Source organism: Bufo bufo, chromosome 3, assembly GCF_905171765.1.
Source record: "Bufo bufo chromosome 3, aBufBuf1.1, whole genome shotgun sequence".
Taxonomy (NCBI): domain Eukaryota; kingdom Metazoa; phylum Chordata; class Amphibia; order Anura; family Bufonidae; genus Bufo; species Bufo bufo.
In genome coordinates, this window is record NC_053391.1 from 321,762,376 (window position 1) to 321,779,286 (window position 16,911).

A 16,911-nucleotide genomic window follows, 5' to 3' on the forward strand; every position below is an offset into this window, starting at 1 on the left:
GTATGGGGACTTCTAAATATTTGCTAGTAGTTTGAAATTTGCGGTCGGCAGCGCGGGCCCGGTCAGCAAGAGGCCTAAGACAGATGTACTTGTACAGCGGATAACAGCTAAGTTACAATTCTTGGGACAAAAGGACAGTGCAAAACCGAGGATTTATGCGCGTCCATGTCTCATATTCCATCACAGCACAGTTCTATCACAAATTCAACCAAAAGGTTAACAGGAGAGCCTCATTGAGAAGACTGTTAAACAAGACACGTACAGTCGTTTTAATTTACTTTTTATTTTGGCAGTGAAATCAGTTTAACATTTTAAATTAACTCATTTTTGACAAGCAGAGTGTATGATTCATGAGGACATGAGTGTTTAATATAAAAAACAAATATTTATATTATATATACATTATATATATATTATTATTTTTTTTAACAAGGAAAAGCAAATATTCTTTCTGAAACTAGATATACACACATTTAACAATGTATGTATGGATATAGTTATAAATATCTGAATGGAAGAATTGTGACATCACATAAGAAGAAGTAATGTGACATCTCAAATACTGTGCAATATTTTATATTCCTGCTCCAAAGCCTGTTCAATAAGTGAATGAATGGTAAATTAATGTGTGTTAGAATACAATGCAATATGGATACTTTTGCAACCCATATTCTGGAGGTAAGTAGTGCGCTACTGTGTGTGTTTAATTGTCATTGTTCGGCATTGTTGACTAGCTCGGCCTCTGGGTTATAGACGTGAAGGCTTTTTGAAGCTGCTTACCTTCCAACCCATACACCATAGGTTAATACTAGAGCTTTTTGTTGGGTTAATCTTTGAGCCCTGCTTGATACATATGAGTGTCTTGAGTAGTAAACTTGCTTAGTTATATACAGACACTTACTTTTGTATAGACATATATAAATGTGATTTTTTTTACATACATGTATATAAATTTATCTTCAGTATAGAAATATATATCTATATACATACTGTATATATAGGTGTGTATATATCTATCATTATATAAGTTTATATACATGTGTCTAGGCACTTTTTACAATTAGGTGGTATCTGTTTGCCATTGTTCACAGGATGCAGTATGCCCATCATCACTAGGGACGTGTGACAATACAGTTAGAATCCAATACATGTCGCCAGCAACCCATGGTGTTTCATCATCCATGTGACAGTTCAGGGATAGAGGCTTTCTTTATGTAGACAAGAAGTGGGGAATGATCTTTAGCCTCGAGAAAATAAAGGGAAAAGGGTTCAGATGCACTCAGATGAATTCTGAACATTAAAGGAGAGAGAGAACAGGTTTTCTTCAAACAGTGATTTTATTCTCCAGAGAAGTGAGTCTCTTGGACACAGCTTCGAGTGAGATAGGAGTTAAGGAAATGTAGACTGATAATAATTCTTAAAAAAAGATTACAGTACAGCTAATTGCAATTAAACATTCCTGCATTCAAGTGGTTTGTCATTATATAGAGGAATGTCCTTCCTTGTCATTCCTTTTGGCTCAACATGCCCCTAGATTTTGCAATATTGTGTCAAGAGACGTCTTTCTTATATGTACATGTTGCAATATTATGTTAAATTGTGTTAATATTGTGTCTCCTTAAAGGGGTTGCTCATTCCTAACACTTAGGGGGTCATTTACTATCAGAAATATGCCTATATTAGGTGTATCTCTGGTGCAGATTGCGAAGCAAAGGTTATTTGTGCCGCAATCTGAGACTCTTCCCCACTCACGCCAGGCATTGACTATTTTCTACGTCTGTTTCAGGCCAGAGCAACATTTGGTGCAGAGAGATCGTCGCAAGCCACACTTAGCACAAAGAGATTGTAGAAGCAAAATAAACAATAGGAAACAGTTAAAAACTGTTCCAAATCACAATGAACAAGTTGCTTGTGAGACCTGGCACTGCATGTTTTTTTTGCTAGTCTTTCAAAATCTGGATTAATAGTTAGTGACAAGCATACACATGCAGTCTCCTAGATGATCATCTGTCAAGGGGGTTCTGTATTTAGATCGATATTTTCATGGTTGAGAATCCAAATTCCCCCTGTAGTGCCCCCAGTAGTAATAATGCCCCTATAGTGCCCTCAACAGTTTTAATGCCCTCTATAGTGCTCCCAGTAGTTTTAAAGCCCTTGTACCAACTTGTACCAACAATAGATATATGCACTAGTAGTTATAATGCCCCCTTCATACCACCAGTAGACATATGCATTCTATAGTGCCCCTAGCAAATAGAATATCCCCTGTAGTGCCCCTAGTAATTATAATGCCCCAGTAGGTATAATTCCCACTATAGTGCTCCCAGTCGGTACAATGTCCCCTATAATGTCCATAATAGTTATAATGACCCCTGGTAGTGCCCCAGTAGTTATAATGAAAAATGCCCCCTATAGAGCCCTCAGTAGGTATAATGCCCTTTGTAGTACCTTCAGTAGGTATTATGCCCCTCTGAAATGTCTCCAGTAGTTATAATGCCCCCTGTGGTTCCCGCAGTAAGTAAAATGCCCTCAGTAGTGCCCTTGGTAGCTATAATGCCTCTCTGAAATGTCCCCAGTAGATATAATGACCCTTGTAGTTCCCCAAGTAGGTATAATTTTTTTGTTGTTGTGCCCCTTAGGTATAATGCCACTCTGAAGTGCCCCCAGTAGGTATAATGCCTCCATAGTGCCCGAGTAGGTATAATGCCGTCCCTGTAGTTTCCCCTGTTTAATGTTTGTGTGGACAGCAGCACTTGTGCACGGGTTCCAGTCAGTGTGTCTGTGGCAGGTAAGTGTGTTACTGGTTTCACTTACCTGCCATCTCTCTATAGCTGTATGTGTTCCCCTCTCCTTGCAGCCTGGCCTCAGATAGAGACTCCTGTTCCTCCATTACTGGGATGAACAGGTCATCTCTTCCCTGCTCCTTGGTGAGGGATTACCAGGGCGACTTAGGGTCTTTAGGTATCCTGAGTATGAGTTGTCCTACCATCGGGGTCCGCTCATACAGTGAGGAGTCAGGAAAGGATTAGGGATGTTGTAGGAGGTGACCTGCTCCCTTATTACTCCTTTTGTCCAGGCTGATCCCCTTTACCCTTTGATACCGCACGGTGGGGGATTTCCCCCACTCCCCGCCGTGACAGGTTGTTGCTCTGAAATCAATGTTCTGCCACAACTGTCTGTGCTGGTCTGCCTTTTCATATTCCTCAGGCTTGTGGTCTATGAGAGTAAACAGCAGGGCAGGGAGCCACTGGCTCCCATGTCCCCCTGCAGCAGACCTTCATTTAAGCATAGAACAGCAGCAGCATGGCCCATCAGAAATCTACAGATTCTCAGTACTGGCTTGTTTCCTACATTTGCTTGGATCCTCTGAGCAAGCGTAGGAGAATGCAGCGCACAAGCCACACATCAAGACATGCATGTGGCTTATGAGCTACAGATTGGGCATCACTGTCCTACAGGGATCCATTATGTACTGATGCATGATGGTATTATTTGAGTATTGAATTGCAGTATTATGTAGGAATAATAATAATAATATAGAAGTGTACAATGGTATTTTGTAGGCATTTTATTTAAAGGGAGTCTGTCAGCATTTTTGACTAAGCAAAACTGCTGACAACATTAAGTAGGGGCCAGGGAGAGCAAGACAAACATACCATCTACGGAGGTTTTATTATCAGGAGTAGTGTGAATATGAACTGTTATTCTGCTAGGCACTGCTCTGGCAAGTACACTCGAGGTGGAGCTTCACTGAGAAGTGCTTTGTGCGTTGAGCTGCTTCAGAACCCCTCATCTCTGCTCTGAATGGCAGCTGTGGCATATAACCAGGAGAAAAGAGGCTATAAAGCATCTCAATACAAACAGCACTTCACAGTGAAGGACTACCTTTTGGACAATTGCAAGAGCAGTGTTTGGCAGAATAAAAGTTCATATTCACACTACTCCTGATAATAAAAGGTATGTTTGCCCTGTTCTCTCCCAACCATATCTAGCTCTGTCAGCAGTTATGCATGATCAAAACTGGTGGCAGACCCCCTTTAAATATTATTTGTATACAACATATTGCTTGGGTAGTATATAGTGGTGTTATATACTTACTGTTTGCCAGTAATATTTGCACTATTTGGGAACATTATATGCATGTTTAGTAGTAGTATTATGGATGAGGGTACTGATTTATTTTATTTTTTTTCCCAATGGTTCTATTTTTTCCTAAACCAGCCCAGTAAATATTATTAGGAGTACCCATAACTTGAAATAAAAACTATGAAAAAGGATATTCTTTCTTGTTAATGCCTGGATGAGCTCTTCCACCTTGGTCTGGAACTTGACAATAGCCTCACATTCACAGGGGTTTTCTTCTATTAGTTTAAAAAGAGAAATAGTGTTAGTTGTCTTTGCAATAGTCTGTACCATGAGTTTAAGTTGCATGGCACTTACCAACACAGATCTTCATCTGAAGTTTTTTGCCAATTTCTTTCATGGCCTTAAAATCAGCCGAGTAGAAATAGTGCTCATTCACTGGTTCAGAGGCAATCATCCGCAGCTCATCCTCCACAGCATTGCCCACACCAACTGCATACATCTTGTAACCTGTATATCAGGCATAACATAAATTAAAGTTAGGCATTATATTAGGTAATGGTGGTTTATGAGTGTACAAAACAAAGTATTTTATCTGTGTTGCATTACTAACGTGTTCAAAATAACAAAAAGTTAAATGACTATGGAGAAATGACAACTTTTTGTTATATATTACCTTGCTTATCAACTGTAGATTAGGAAATTTATTGCATAATTTTATTGGTTAATTTTCCTTACCCAGTTCCTTAGCCTTCAGTGCAGCATCATTGATATAATCCTGGGAACGACCATCAGTAAAGACAATGCCAACTTTAGACACTCCTGGTCTTCCCCCGTTGGAGATGGTAAACGTGTTATCAACTAGATACTTGAGGGCTTGACCGGTCATGGTTCCTTTCTCCATGTATGACATCTTTTTTACTGCTGTCTTAATGTCTTTCTTGCTGTTATATCTGCCCAAGGGGAACTCTTGCCTTACTGCACTGGAGTACTGGACTAGACCAACATGTGCCTTGTTGTTACCAACATCCACAGACTCCACAATCTGATTGATAAATTGCTTGACAAGTTCAAAGTTCTCTGGGCGAACACTCTTAGAGCCATCAATTAGGAACACAAGGTCAATAGCTGAGGCACCACAGGCTAAAAAAAATATCACAAACATCATGAGCTACCAGAGCTAAAAAAAAATCTGTATTACTTAGGCATGTTTTATTTAATTCATACCATTGCAGGTCTTTCCATCATCATTTAATGTATATCCATCCCTGCAGGCACAAGTGTAGGACCCTGGAGTGCTAACACAAATTTGCTGACAGTCATGATCTCCAGTAGAGCAGAGATCAGCCATTTCTGGGAAAGAAAAGATGTAAATAAAGATGATTACATGCTCAAATGAGAATTATTAACTGTATGCTCATATATAAACATATGGGCAGAACCAACCTAAGGGTCGTGTGTTACTTATTTAACCCCAAAGGAACATCCCTTCGCCCCTGTGAAGAGGGCATAATGCTGTCTTGTCAACAATCAGCAAAAAAGTGATGTGGTCTGGATGATTTTGTCTTGTAGCATAGTGGACTGAATTGAATTGTAGTAGGGATTGGTAATGGGGGCTCTTGGGAAAAAGGGCCAGAAAGGTGAAGAGTATTCCTCCTCCAAGAAAGTCTATGTAGCTAAGTGTGCATTAACACATTTATGTGGTAAGTTGTAGTGGACAGTGTGAGATAACATACCTTTCCTCTTGAGTCAATATATCCCAACATGAGTGGCGCAAAATGACCAGCTTTGAAAAAAAACATGGCATTGTGATACTCGGTAGGGAGTTGTTTATGCTATATATATATCTGTATGCAGCCACCCAGTAGTTGTGATATGAATGACAGCCCTTCAGGGCTCTTGCGGGCATTCCATGATAATGTGTTGAATTTTTATTATCAGAAATTGTTCTTATTGAAATTTGCCAAAAAGTAACGTTGGCCACATCTCTCTTACATTCATGCTACCGTAAATAGGGCATATGGAGTGTGTATCCCTTATGAGACAATTGTTTTAAATGGATTATCATGTAAATAAGCACATTTTAGTTTCAAGCTCTATCAAGTATGCTCGGTTCACACCACATCTTTGAAAATCTTTTGAAAAGTACTATTCTCTTCTAAGGAAATAAGTATCAGCTTACTGCCATGCCATCATTACAGTCAAAAAGTCTGGGCAGGTCCCCAGGTATCCAGAACATAGCACAATATGGTGAATTCCAGTAGCAGCAATATTTCAAATTTATTTAGGGTTTATTGTTCATTTTAGCTATGAATATAAACCAGTAAAGGGATATGATTAAGAATCTGCAAAAGCGTTTAAAGCCTGTAATAATTGTTATTTCAAATATGGACACACACGTGGTTCCTTTGAAAAAGTTAAGTTAAAGTTTGCTGCAGTTTTGTATTTAATGTGCTAAGTGTCAAGTTAACGATTGCTACACCAGCACATTTAACCCTTTTGTGACCACCCATACGTATTTTTATGCCAGTCACTAAGGGGCCTTAGGCTGGGCCGCCGTAGTCTAATCGGTGCACAGGTCCCCCATGAAGCGGGGAGCGGGGAACCAGCTCTCATGCCATCCCAGGCCATACATGCCGTGGGAAATGGCGCCCGCCGCATGTAAAGTGCTGACAGAGAGAGCGGACTCTCTCTGTCTCCCATCGGCACCCTGAAAATGCATTTGCGGGATGCCAATGTGTGTGAAGGCTGCCTGGGGTCTGATGTAAGCCCCAGACCAGCCTTCAGTAATTTCCAGCAGGCTGCGCCTCTCTGGCGCAGCCTGCTGGTCAATGTCAGAATAGCATTGCCAATAAAATGCAATGCATTATAGGGATAGTGCATTACATTTTAAAAGCAATCAAAAAGCTGCCCGTTATAGTCCCCTTGTGGGAGTAATCAGTGGTAAAAAAAGTAAAAAAGAAAAATCATTTATTCAATAAAAAAAATCCCATAAAAAATGTACGCTTTTTTTCCATTGAAAATACACTTTTTAATACATAGTAACATAGTACATAAGGCCGAAAAAAGACATTTGTCCACCATCCAGTTCGGCCTGTTATCCTGCAAGTTGATCCAGAGGAAGCAAAAAAAAAAAAAACCCTGTGAGGTAGAAGCCAATTTTCCCCACTTTAGGGAAATAAAAAATTCCTTCCCGACTCCAATCAGGCAATCCGAATAACTCCCTAGATCAACGACCCCTCTCTAGTAGCTATAGCCTGTAATATTATTACCCTCCAGAAATACATCCAGGCCCCTCTTGAATTCCTTTATTGTACTCACCATCACCACCTCCTCAGGCAGACAAAAATTGCAAAAATAAATGACACAGACTACATAAATATCATGTCAATTATCCCTTATGGTGAATGCCGTAAAAATAAAAAAATAAATAGACAGAATTGCTAATTTATTCTTAGTTGGCACCGAAAAAACGCAATAATAAGTGATCAAAAAGTGCCATTTACGCCAAAATAGTACCAATGACAAATACAAGTTGTCCCGCAAAAATCAAGCCCTCACACAACTCCATAGAAAGAAAAAAAAATAAAGTTATGGGTCTTGCAAAGCGGCAATGCAAAAACATTTTTTTTTCTTTAAAAAAAGGGGTTTTATTGCAAAAAGTAGTAAAATGTAAAAAACCTATATGTATTTGGTATCACTGTAATCATACTGACCCAGAGAATAAAGATATTATGTTATTTATACCAAAAAATTAACATCGTAAAATTTATAACGTAAAAACTCAGTGGCAGTATTGCTGTTTTTCACATCTCACTCCCAGAAAGAGTTAATAAAAGATATTCAGAAAGGTATAGCTCTTGGAACGCGACGATAAAAAAATGAAGAAAAACGCTTGGTCAGTAAGGCCCAAAACAGGCTGGTCACTAAGGGGTCTAATGAGTTGCAAAATTTGGTGTGAACAGGACCTCTGACAGACCATAAAACTGTAATTGCCAAAGGTCTGACTTCTGGGACGTTCACAGATGCAGAGAAACTGAAAATTTAAAGAGGTTATCCCATGACTAATGTAAAAAAAGAAATCAGACATCATATAGTACATGACACCCTCTTTCTAACAAAGCCAGAACCAGCCCTGTACCTCACATGGATCCAGAGATCTCCCCATTCATTGCTCTGCTAGATTTATATCAAGCTGCAGCTCAAGGGGAGTGTCTTCTCTGCTGTAGCTAAGGGGGCGTGTCTCAGCTCTCCCTATCACAGCTCAGGAGGCAGTTTTATGGATCAAACTGAGCATGTGTGGCCTTCCCAGTGAGCAGGTCAAAGAAATAAGAAAAAAAAACTGCAGGTGGCGCTATATAGATACACTTTAGTGAATAACTCAGTGGCTGTGCAAAATTTTTAATTACATGCAGTTACAAAAGTATTCAGAGGCAGGTGCTGGTTTGAAAACTGTAGAATATTTTTCGTGGGAGTGTAATTTAAAATTTTGTATATCCAGTGAGCTTTTCAAAAAAAGTTATCTGTATAGCGCCTTTTGCTGTTTGTCCCTTTCCTTCTTTTTCCGTTCAGCTCAGCAACATGACTGGAGGTGGGTACAAATGCTTAGTCCCATCCTTTAACTCCCACCAGCTGCATTTTCTGCAGAATTGGCACACCACCTGAGTTGTGGCAGGGGGAGAGCTGCAACACAAAGGAAACACCCACTGAACTGCGATAGAGGGAGAAAGCTGCAGCAGAATAAAAGACTCCCCTTGAGCCTCCAGCCGAAATCAATCTAGCAGAGCAATTGGAGCAATGAATGGGGGATCCATGTGAGGTACAGGGCTGGTTCTGGCTTTGTTAGAAAGAGCTTGTCAGGTACTATATGATGTCTGATTTAAATTTTTTACATTAATCATGGGATAACCCCTTTTAATAGAAAGTTTGACAGGCTGATTTGGTTGCAACAAATGAGTAGATACAATGCATGGTTTTCCAAGATACTTTTTGTATTAATTCCTCACAGATTTGACCAGCTCTGTCATTGTGGATAAAAGTTCTGGCCTGTCCTGGTCATATGATGATCACATAGGTGCATGGATCATTACAAGAGCTGTCAATAGTGTAACACGCGCGGCAGGTTAAGACTTCACTCAATGGCCGCCATGACTGGGAGTGGCCTGCAGATGGACCATTTGGCCTTACCCTTACTGTGCTGTCGCAAGCTGTGCAACTATGTTATTATGACTGGAACAGATTTTTATCCTCTATGAAGGACCCTACTAAAGTATATTGGAAAATTAATAAGCTCCTATTCATATTTCGAAATGCCACCTGAGGCATTCATGATCACGTCTCAGAGTCTGTGGGATGGCATAATTTACAGGAAATATCTCTAGCCATATACTGCAGTGCAAACAACAGTGCAGTATTATAGACACAAAATAAGGCTCTATGACCTACCACAAAATGCTTCCTGGAATTTCTTGCTGAGTTTCTCGATCACACTGTAGCTCTCCACATAGTCCACATGTTCGTCCAGGGGCTCACTTGCAATCTGACGAAGGGTGGTCATATCAACACGTCCTACTCCAATGGCAAACAGTTCCAATCCACTTTCTCGTGCCCTGGCTGAAATATCCTTTACACCGTCCTGAGGTCGACCATCAGTTACTACAATGCCTACCTGAAAGTAGTTGAATAGCAAATATATGTCCAGTTTACTGATAATTGAATCAATATTACTAATATTTCAATTCTTTCAATACTGTGTGCTACCCTTTGACAGCTTATAAAACAAGTATTCACTATATATTACTGATCTACATAGGTCAGTGGCCTACTGTATTGTAAAGATGGTGATACTTTAAAGCTGTAGAGACACTCAAAATTTATTTAGAGTTTGTAAGACACTCAATGGCCAAATATCCCAGTCATAGGCTTGTTACTAGATACATTTGGTCATAGAATTAGAGCAATATAACTTACCTAAAATGCAATTTGTGCTACAGTACCTATAGAATATATCATATCTACACACACATATCTTGCTTACATAAGGATACCTGTTGATGCCTTCCTTGCTTGTCAGATAATACCATCTAGAAATGGTATGCTACTATTCATTTGTATTTTTTTCTTGCACTTTCCTTACATTACCAATAGCTGATCATATACTTTCTGATAACACTAAAGGTGCAGAAATGACATTTCTTTTAATTATGAGGCATCAATGCTTGACAAAGCTTTGTGTGTTCCCCAATCCAGTAATGCTACGCCTGGAGAGGGGCCCTCTCACCATCCCTTCACAGTTCTAGCTGATAACACCTCTGACACGTCTCTGTTTCACTTTATCAAAGCTGCATTCTTCCTCTGTCTGTTCTACAGGTAGGGAGATATCACTCTAAATGAGGAAGTTTGCAAGACATTTTACTACCTGGTTCAGGAATGTACAAATGTCATAAAGGTGCATGGGAACAATTTTTGTTATTTGGTATCATTATTACGTCAAAGAGCTAGTTAGTGGCAGTGATTTGAATAATGTCAAGCTTCTAGCATGAGGCATGAGCAAGATCTAGCATCAGCCGAAGGAACCAGAGATGGTTAATATTGTCTTTGGTATCAAGTCCTTTAGTAGAGCTGGATATACACATTCAACAGCTGTCAGCCAATCAATCATTTGGCTAATGACAGCTATATTTCCCCTGACTCCCCTGTACATATACATGTTCGATTCAGCTAAAAGTGTAGGCACATTCATTGAAATGAGAGGAGAAAGCAACTGCCAAACACCTCAGGGAGAACAAAAGGTTGAAGCAAAAACATTCTTCTCTCCTCTATTAGAGGAGAGACTGGAGCTCTTCATACACATTAGGTTGTCGGCCAAACCCATAACAAGTATGGGAACATTAGGATATGAGTGGCTGCTATTTTTCAAAACAATGCTGTTACGAGAATAAGAAATTTTACCAAGGCCTAATAGTGCTCTGTTCCAAATTCTGAAGGAGCCTCATTGAAGTATCTGTAAAGAGACCTGTTGGCAAGATCATACTGCCCTAACACTAGGCAGCATGATGTATTGATTATAATAAGCTGCCTGTAACTGGATTTCAGAGAAATCAGCTTTAACAGTGGACGGCTGCATAAATTATTCACAGGTCTTGGGTAGAGGTGTCTGCTGGGTAGTTGTAGTTCCCCTCCAGTTTTCTGTGCCTGGCTCATGATAACTGACCACAAATCAGTGTTAAAGCTATGTTTAATCGAAAAGGCAGCAGCATTTTAGAGTTAAGCATAGCTTATTTTGGTGGTGGGACCTGTCACAAAATTATGCTGCAGGTGGTTGTAATAGCATGAGCAAGTTGAATGGTTCCCTTTAAAGTCAAGATTGAGCCAGTGAGTATTTGCCATTCAGATTGTCCCGCCTATAAGATTTGGTTGTATTAGTAAGAATAACACCTCTCTAAAGACTATAAAACATTGCTTTCTTCTCAGTTAGACTACCACTGAACCCAATAAGGTGTAAAACAGGAGTGCTGTCCCCTCTGCCCCTACTCGTTTGCCTCTCCACAATCCTAGCCTGGCAAAGTTCCTTGGCAACCTGTAAAAATAACATACTCCATATTGCTCACCTTCTTCACACCTGGAGATCTGAGCCTTGCTCCTTCTGCCTCAGTGAAGGCGTGGTTCATGGCATATTGAATAGAAAGGCCTGTCATCGTTCCAGTAGATAGAGGCTGAACCTTTTTGACTGCCTGAATTAAAGCAGCCTTAGTTTTGTGGGTTTTGAGGGAGAACTCATTTTTGACAGAGCTGCCATAATTCAGAAGACCGACTCTTGTGTTATTTACGCCGACGTCCAGAGATTCAATGACCTGAGACAAGAAAACCTTGACCTGTTCGAATTCAGAGGGTCTTACACTACGAGAACTGTCTATGATGAATACCAAGTCTGTGGGATGTGTCCTGCAATTGGGACCTTTTTGGGAGAGAAATAAAAAATCAGTGCAAGTCTATGTAAAAGCAGTTAGCGCGTTTAACAGCGCTCATTATTTCGGTGAAAACAGTTAGTGATCTGCATTGACTCTAAGTCTATCATCAACAGGACACAACTTAACAGTATTTTTCTGTCTTTTAGGAGTTTTCTAATTGTATTACTCCAGCATAATAAGTAATGTATTTTTTCATGGATGATGCATTAGAACAGATGGCTAGAAAAAGCTATTTGACAGAGAGACGGTGTTAATAATATAATCCTATTTCTATGTTTAGAGTCTCAAAGCCAACACTATGTGGGTTTGACTGGAGAGTGGCATCTTCTAGTCTATTACATCATTATTCTGGTGTGAGTAACTGATCAATATACTGTATACATGTATGTACATACTGTGTATAAAGTTTGACTTGGAGATGCTATAATTAGAGATGAGCAAATCGATTTTAAAATTAAGTAATTTGATCCAGGAGATTAGGGCACTTGTGATTCATTTAGTTTTTTTGGGGGGACCTGAATCAGATGTCCGATTCAGGTGAATTAGGCTATAATCAAATTTTAAGAAATTTGCTCAACTTTAGTCATACTCATAACTCATGTGTTTCTATGATAAAAATTACATTCAGTTTTTGTGGAATAGACTTATAAGCCTGATCTCCGTAATTGGCACATAGATCCAGAAATCTGGCACGTGTCAGTAGTTTGTTTAGTTTAAATCATAACAAAACCAAAAATGTTTTTCGACTCTATTCAGCAACAGTTGGTTGCTTGAAATTTTTTCCTAGTCTCATGCATGAGCTTCAGCCTATTGGCTGCACTGACAGATATAATTTTTAAAATAAAATATCTTACAATTGATCTTGATAACAATAACAAATACATTATTGTTATGCTTATTTTATATATTCTAGCCTTACTATAAAAAAGCTTAAGCTTTCTATTTTATGTTATCATTTTCCATACTTGAAACAAGTTTTTGATGGTGGGAAACTAGTTACTTGTAGAAGCCATTCTGCTATGAACAGGGACAAGGGGAGCAAACTAAAATTTTGCCCTGGGTGATAGGAATATCATCAACATTATATATTTGAATTTCAGTAAGATAGGCCAGATTCACAGAAGAATAAGGGCATATTCACCTACATCTGCGACCGAAAATCTTTTTGATATATCAGAATTGGATTGCTGTGGTGTCAAACTTATGGATTTCTGCAAGCCCAATTCAGATGATTGGGATAGTCACAGACATTTTTTTTTTTTTCAACAAAACTGATACATTTAAATTCACCCTGAAAGTTTTTTCATTTCCTGATTACTTAGATCTCTTTACATTAAATCCACAATATAGTTTCATGTTGTATAAACTTTTGAAAGAAGAGGAAACCATAAAAAGGAGCTGATTAATATATTGCAAATTAAACTTTGTTTGAATGTCTATGCGTGCTGTCATGGTTGTAAGCTATATGACAAAGTGTTGAAAAGCCACATGAAGACTTTACGCTGGACAGCTTTGTAGCGAAGATTATTTTTTTTTCGCTTTATCATACTTCAGTTTTTAGCCAATATTTGTTGCAAAAAGGAATAAGTAAATATATATATATAAAGTCACCATAATAGCCACGTATACATCAGAAATAGTTCGCATCCTCTATCTCATGTAGTTTTGACTAGTTTCACAACCTTAGTTCAGTAATACCAACCTTGTTACTACAACAAGACTACAGATATTCTCCAAAGTGTGTATTAATATGAACGTACATTATTAACTTATATTTTATGTCTGAGAAATCACTCACCTCTTAGCTGTTGCTGTGGCACTGCTCCCACTGCAACATAGCTATAGCAGCTGAAGAATAGGAGAGTGGAAAGTAGACTCAGAAAGGTCTTCATGGTGTCTAGAGAGGAGTCAGAAAGCAGAGTGAGAATGATGGAATGGGTAATTTGTGTTCAAGGTATCCTACCTACACACCTCCAGGTGTACCTCCCAGTTAAGTGACAGAAAAAGGGGTGGGGTGGGTGGAGATTGGCACCAGGGAGTTATATATAGGGGGAAAGGATCAGTGGAAGGATAGTTGTGCTTTAAAAATATTGACTTTCAAAACATTACTGTTAATTCCTTTTTATGACGTGGAAAAAGGTTTCATATAACAGGACATTCAATAAAATATGAAGTGTCCAGACAACACATTATGTCTAGCACAGGCGGAGATAACCTTCACGTAACCATATAAGATATAGATTAATAGAAGTGGCTGGTCATCTCTCCAGCACTAAAGCTTTTGGCTGAACAGCTGAGCTAGTTAGGACACCCAAGGGACCAGATGTCGGTTATGCTAATAACTGGTCTATGATTAGAGGAGGAATGAAACGTCTGAAAGTTGTAACCAGTGGTTCTGCTATTATTGGGTTAATCAGGTGAAAGCTACCTAAATGAGATCCTTTCACTGTGACTTATAAAAGAAGGCCTGTGTCTGTAGAGAAGACATAAACGTCTCTGTTCAGCTGCAGAGCTAACTCCAGTCTTTACACACAAAGTATCTCCATAGCTCTACACACCACAATTCAGTACTGCTGTGGTGCTGTGTAATAACTTACTGCCAGCTAGAATATGCAAGTAGTTCCTAGTAGGTGTTTATAAAGTGTCTGAAGGAATGGCACACAGGGAGTTAAAGAAGTATTTCGGAAACACTTAATGTTACTGAATGTCTGCAGTGTAGTTCTTTACTTTTATTTGACGTCCCAACAAAACTGTAACTGTTCGTATGTTCTGTAAGCTGCGTATGGTACAAGTCTTCCTTTCTCCTCAATCAGTAAGCAATCTCTGGATTGTTAGGTTTCCTCCTCATATAAGTGCCTCCTATATAGAACTCTGCCATCCCCAGAATAGAAATCTCGCAAGCAGTGAAAATAAAGTCGAAAAGTACTGCAAAAAAGGGAACTATAGGCGTGTTCCTGAAGGCAGAGTAAAAGATGATATACCACAGTGGCCTGAAACGAATCATGTGTATAATGCTGTGCTTAACGACGGAGGTTGCAAATTATACCGGACACAAGACAGCTAGCTCTTATTGACAGCTTACTGTTCTGTGCATGCTAGATGTCTCATAATGGCAATTTATGCCAACATATAGCATTCGCAATGAAGTCACGCACAGATATTTCCTTCTTTACCATAATAAGACACTAATATATTATATAGTAAGTCTTATTCCTAAGTCTCCAGTAACAATCTGGTGACTCAACTGATGAAAACGTGCATCTAGTATATCTCTACTCATATATACAGTGCTGTGCAAAAGTTTTAGACAGGTGTGGAAAAAATGCAGCAACATAAGAATGCTTTCAAAAATAATACAGAAGTGTTAAAATGAATAGTTTATTTGTATTAATTAATAAAAAGCAAAGTGAATAAACCAAAGAGAAATCTAATCAAAACAGCATTCAAAAAAGCCTCCATTGGAGCACCCAGCTTTTGACGGATGTTGGCTTGCTTAAATTCTTCTGTCTCTTCAGATAATACTACACAGACTCGAAGATGTTGAGGTCAGGGGGCCACCATATTATAACTTCCAGGTCTCGTTGTCCTTCTTTACCCTCAGGATAGTACTTAATGACATTGGCTATATATTTCCAGTTCTTGTCCTGCTGCCGAATACATTTCTATTTTTGAAAGGATTCTTACCGTAACTGTTAGAACAACTGTCCATGGCCACCACTGTCCTGCTCTCCCCAAGCAGAGGGTCCCTCAACTTTATGGTTCTCTGGTGACAAGCAAAGGTGTTGAAATCTAGGGCTTTTGTCGTTCTTCAGCATTTTGCCTGTATTTAACCTGCATTTGTTTCTGTGTGTGCTCCAGCATGTACCTACCCTGCCTGAGTATTCCTCCACTGCCAGGGTCAGTTTGCGTTCTGTTTAAGTTTAACCCTGTCTATCTGCCTTTTATGTATTCAGCCCTACTGTCTTGTCTGTGTCTTCACTACCGCTCTGCCAGCTAGTTTATCCTGTGTTTCCTACCAACTGTGCTAGAAGTGTGCTGTCTTGATCTGTAATCTTGCATTCAAGCCTTAGTGACCAGATTTCTCCTGCAGTCCTCCTGTGGTTTTGCTGTGTTTTCTGTATCCTGAATTCCTGGTGCTTGCACCGGAGTCCCTGACCCCAGTGTGTTGGCTGCAAACCACACCAGGTCTATCCCAGGAGGTAACGGTCTGGTTCTCCCCTGCAGCAAAATCCAGATCCCTGTACAGAGGTTAAAGGATGAATACTGCAGGAGCAGAACAATGCCCTTAGGGTTAGCCCAAAGTCAAATCGATTGGTTGGCTCAGTGGGTCCAAGCTCAATAATCTGTAAAACTTTGGCTACTTTCACACTGGCGTTTTGGTTTCCGTTTGTGAGATCCATTTCAGGGCTCTCACAAGCAGTCCAAAAAGGGTTCAGTTTTGCCCTAATGCAATATGTATGGATAAGGATCTGTTCAGAATGCATCAGTTTGGCTCCTTTCCGCCTCCATTCCGCTCTGGAGGCGGACACCATAACGCTGCTTGCAGCTTTTTGGTGTCCGCCTGACGATGAGGAGGCAAAAAGATTTTCACTGACACAATGCAAAACGGATCAGCCCCCCATTGACTTTCAATGGTGTTCAAGACGGATCTGTTTTGGCAATGTTAAAGATAATACAAACGGATCCTTTCTGAATAGATGCATGCGGTTGTATTATCAGTGCGGATGGGTCTGTGCAGATCCATGACGGATCTGCACCAAACGAGAGTGTGAAAGTAGCCTTACTTTGCAACATTTTTTCCACATCCTGCCTAAACCGTTTGCACAGTACTGTATATACATGTACATCTCACTGTGAC

At 39.6% G+C, this 16,911-nt stretch overlaps 1 protein-coding gene across 1 annotated transcript; it reads right to left on the reverse strand.

The window, feature by feature from the left end:
* Positions 1–274: 274 nt before the first annotated feature.
* MATN1 (matrilin 1) lies at positions 275–13,972 on the reverse strand. Its single transcript, XM_040421904.1, has 8 exons — positions 13,852–13,972; positions 11,694–12,040; positions 9,529–9,751; positions 5,311–5,436; positions 4,822–5,226; positions 4,441–4,593; positions 4,281–4,361; positions 275–1,377 (listed from the first exon to the last, which is right to left on the reverse strand). The coding sequence occupies exons 1-8, from the start codon at positions 13,943–13,945 to the stop codon at positions 1,325–1,327; spliced, it is 1,482 nt and encodes a 493-aa protein (XP_040277838.1). The 5' UTR covers positions 13,946–13,972; the 3' UTR covers positions 275–1,324.
* Between the last annotated feature and the right edge of the window lie 2,939 nt (positions 13,973–16,911).

Bases quoted from the DNA above. Each gene is read 5' to 3' on its own strand.
- MATN1 (XM_040421904.1), bottom strand. From the start codon at position 13,945: ATGAAGACCTTTCTGAGTCTACTTTCCACTCTCCTATTCTTCAGCTGC. The intron at 5,227-5,310 runs GTATGAATTAAA...TATTTTTTTTAG, and splicing joins TGATGGAAAGACCTGCAATG to CCTGTGGTGCCTCAGCTATT. The intron at 4,594-4,821 runs GTAAGGAAAATT...CCTGATATACAG, and splicing joins ACTGAAGGCTAAGGAACTGG to GTTACAAGATGTATGCAGTT.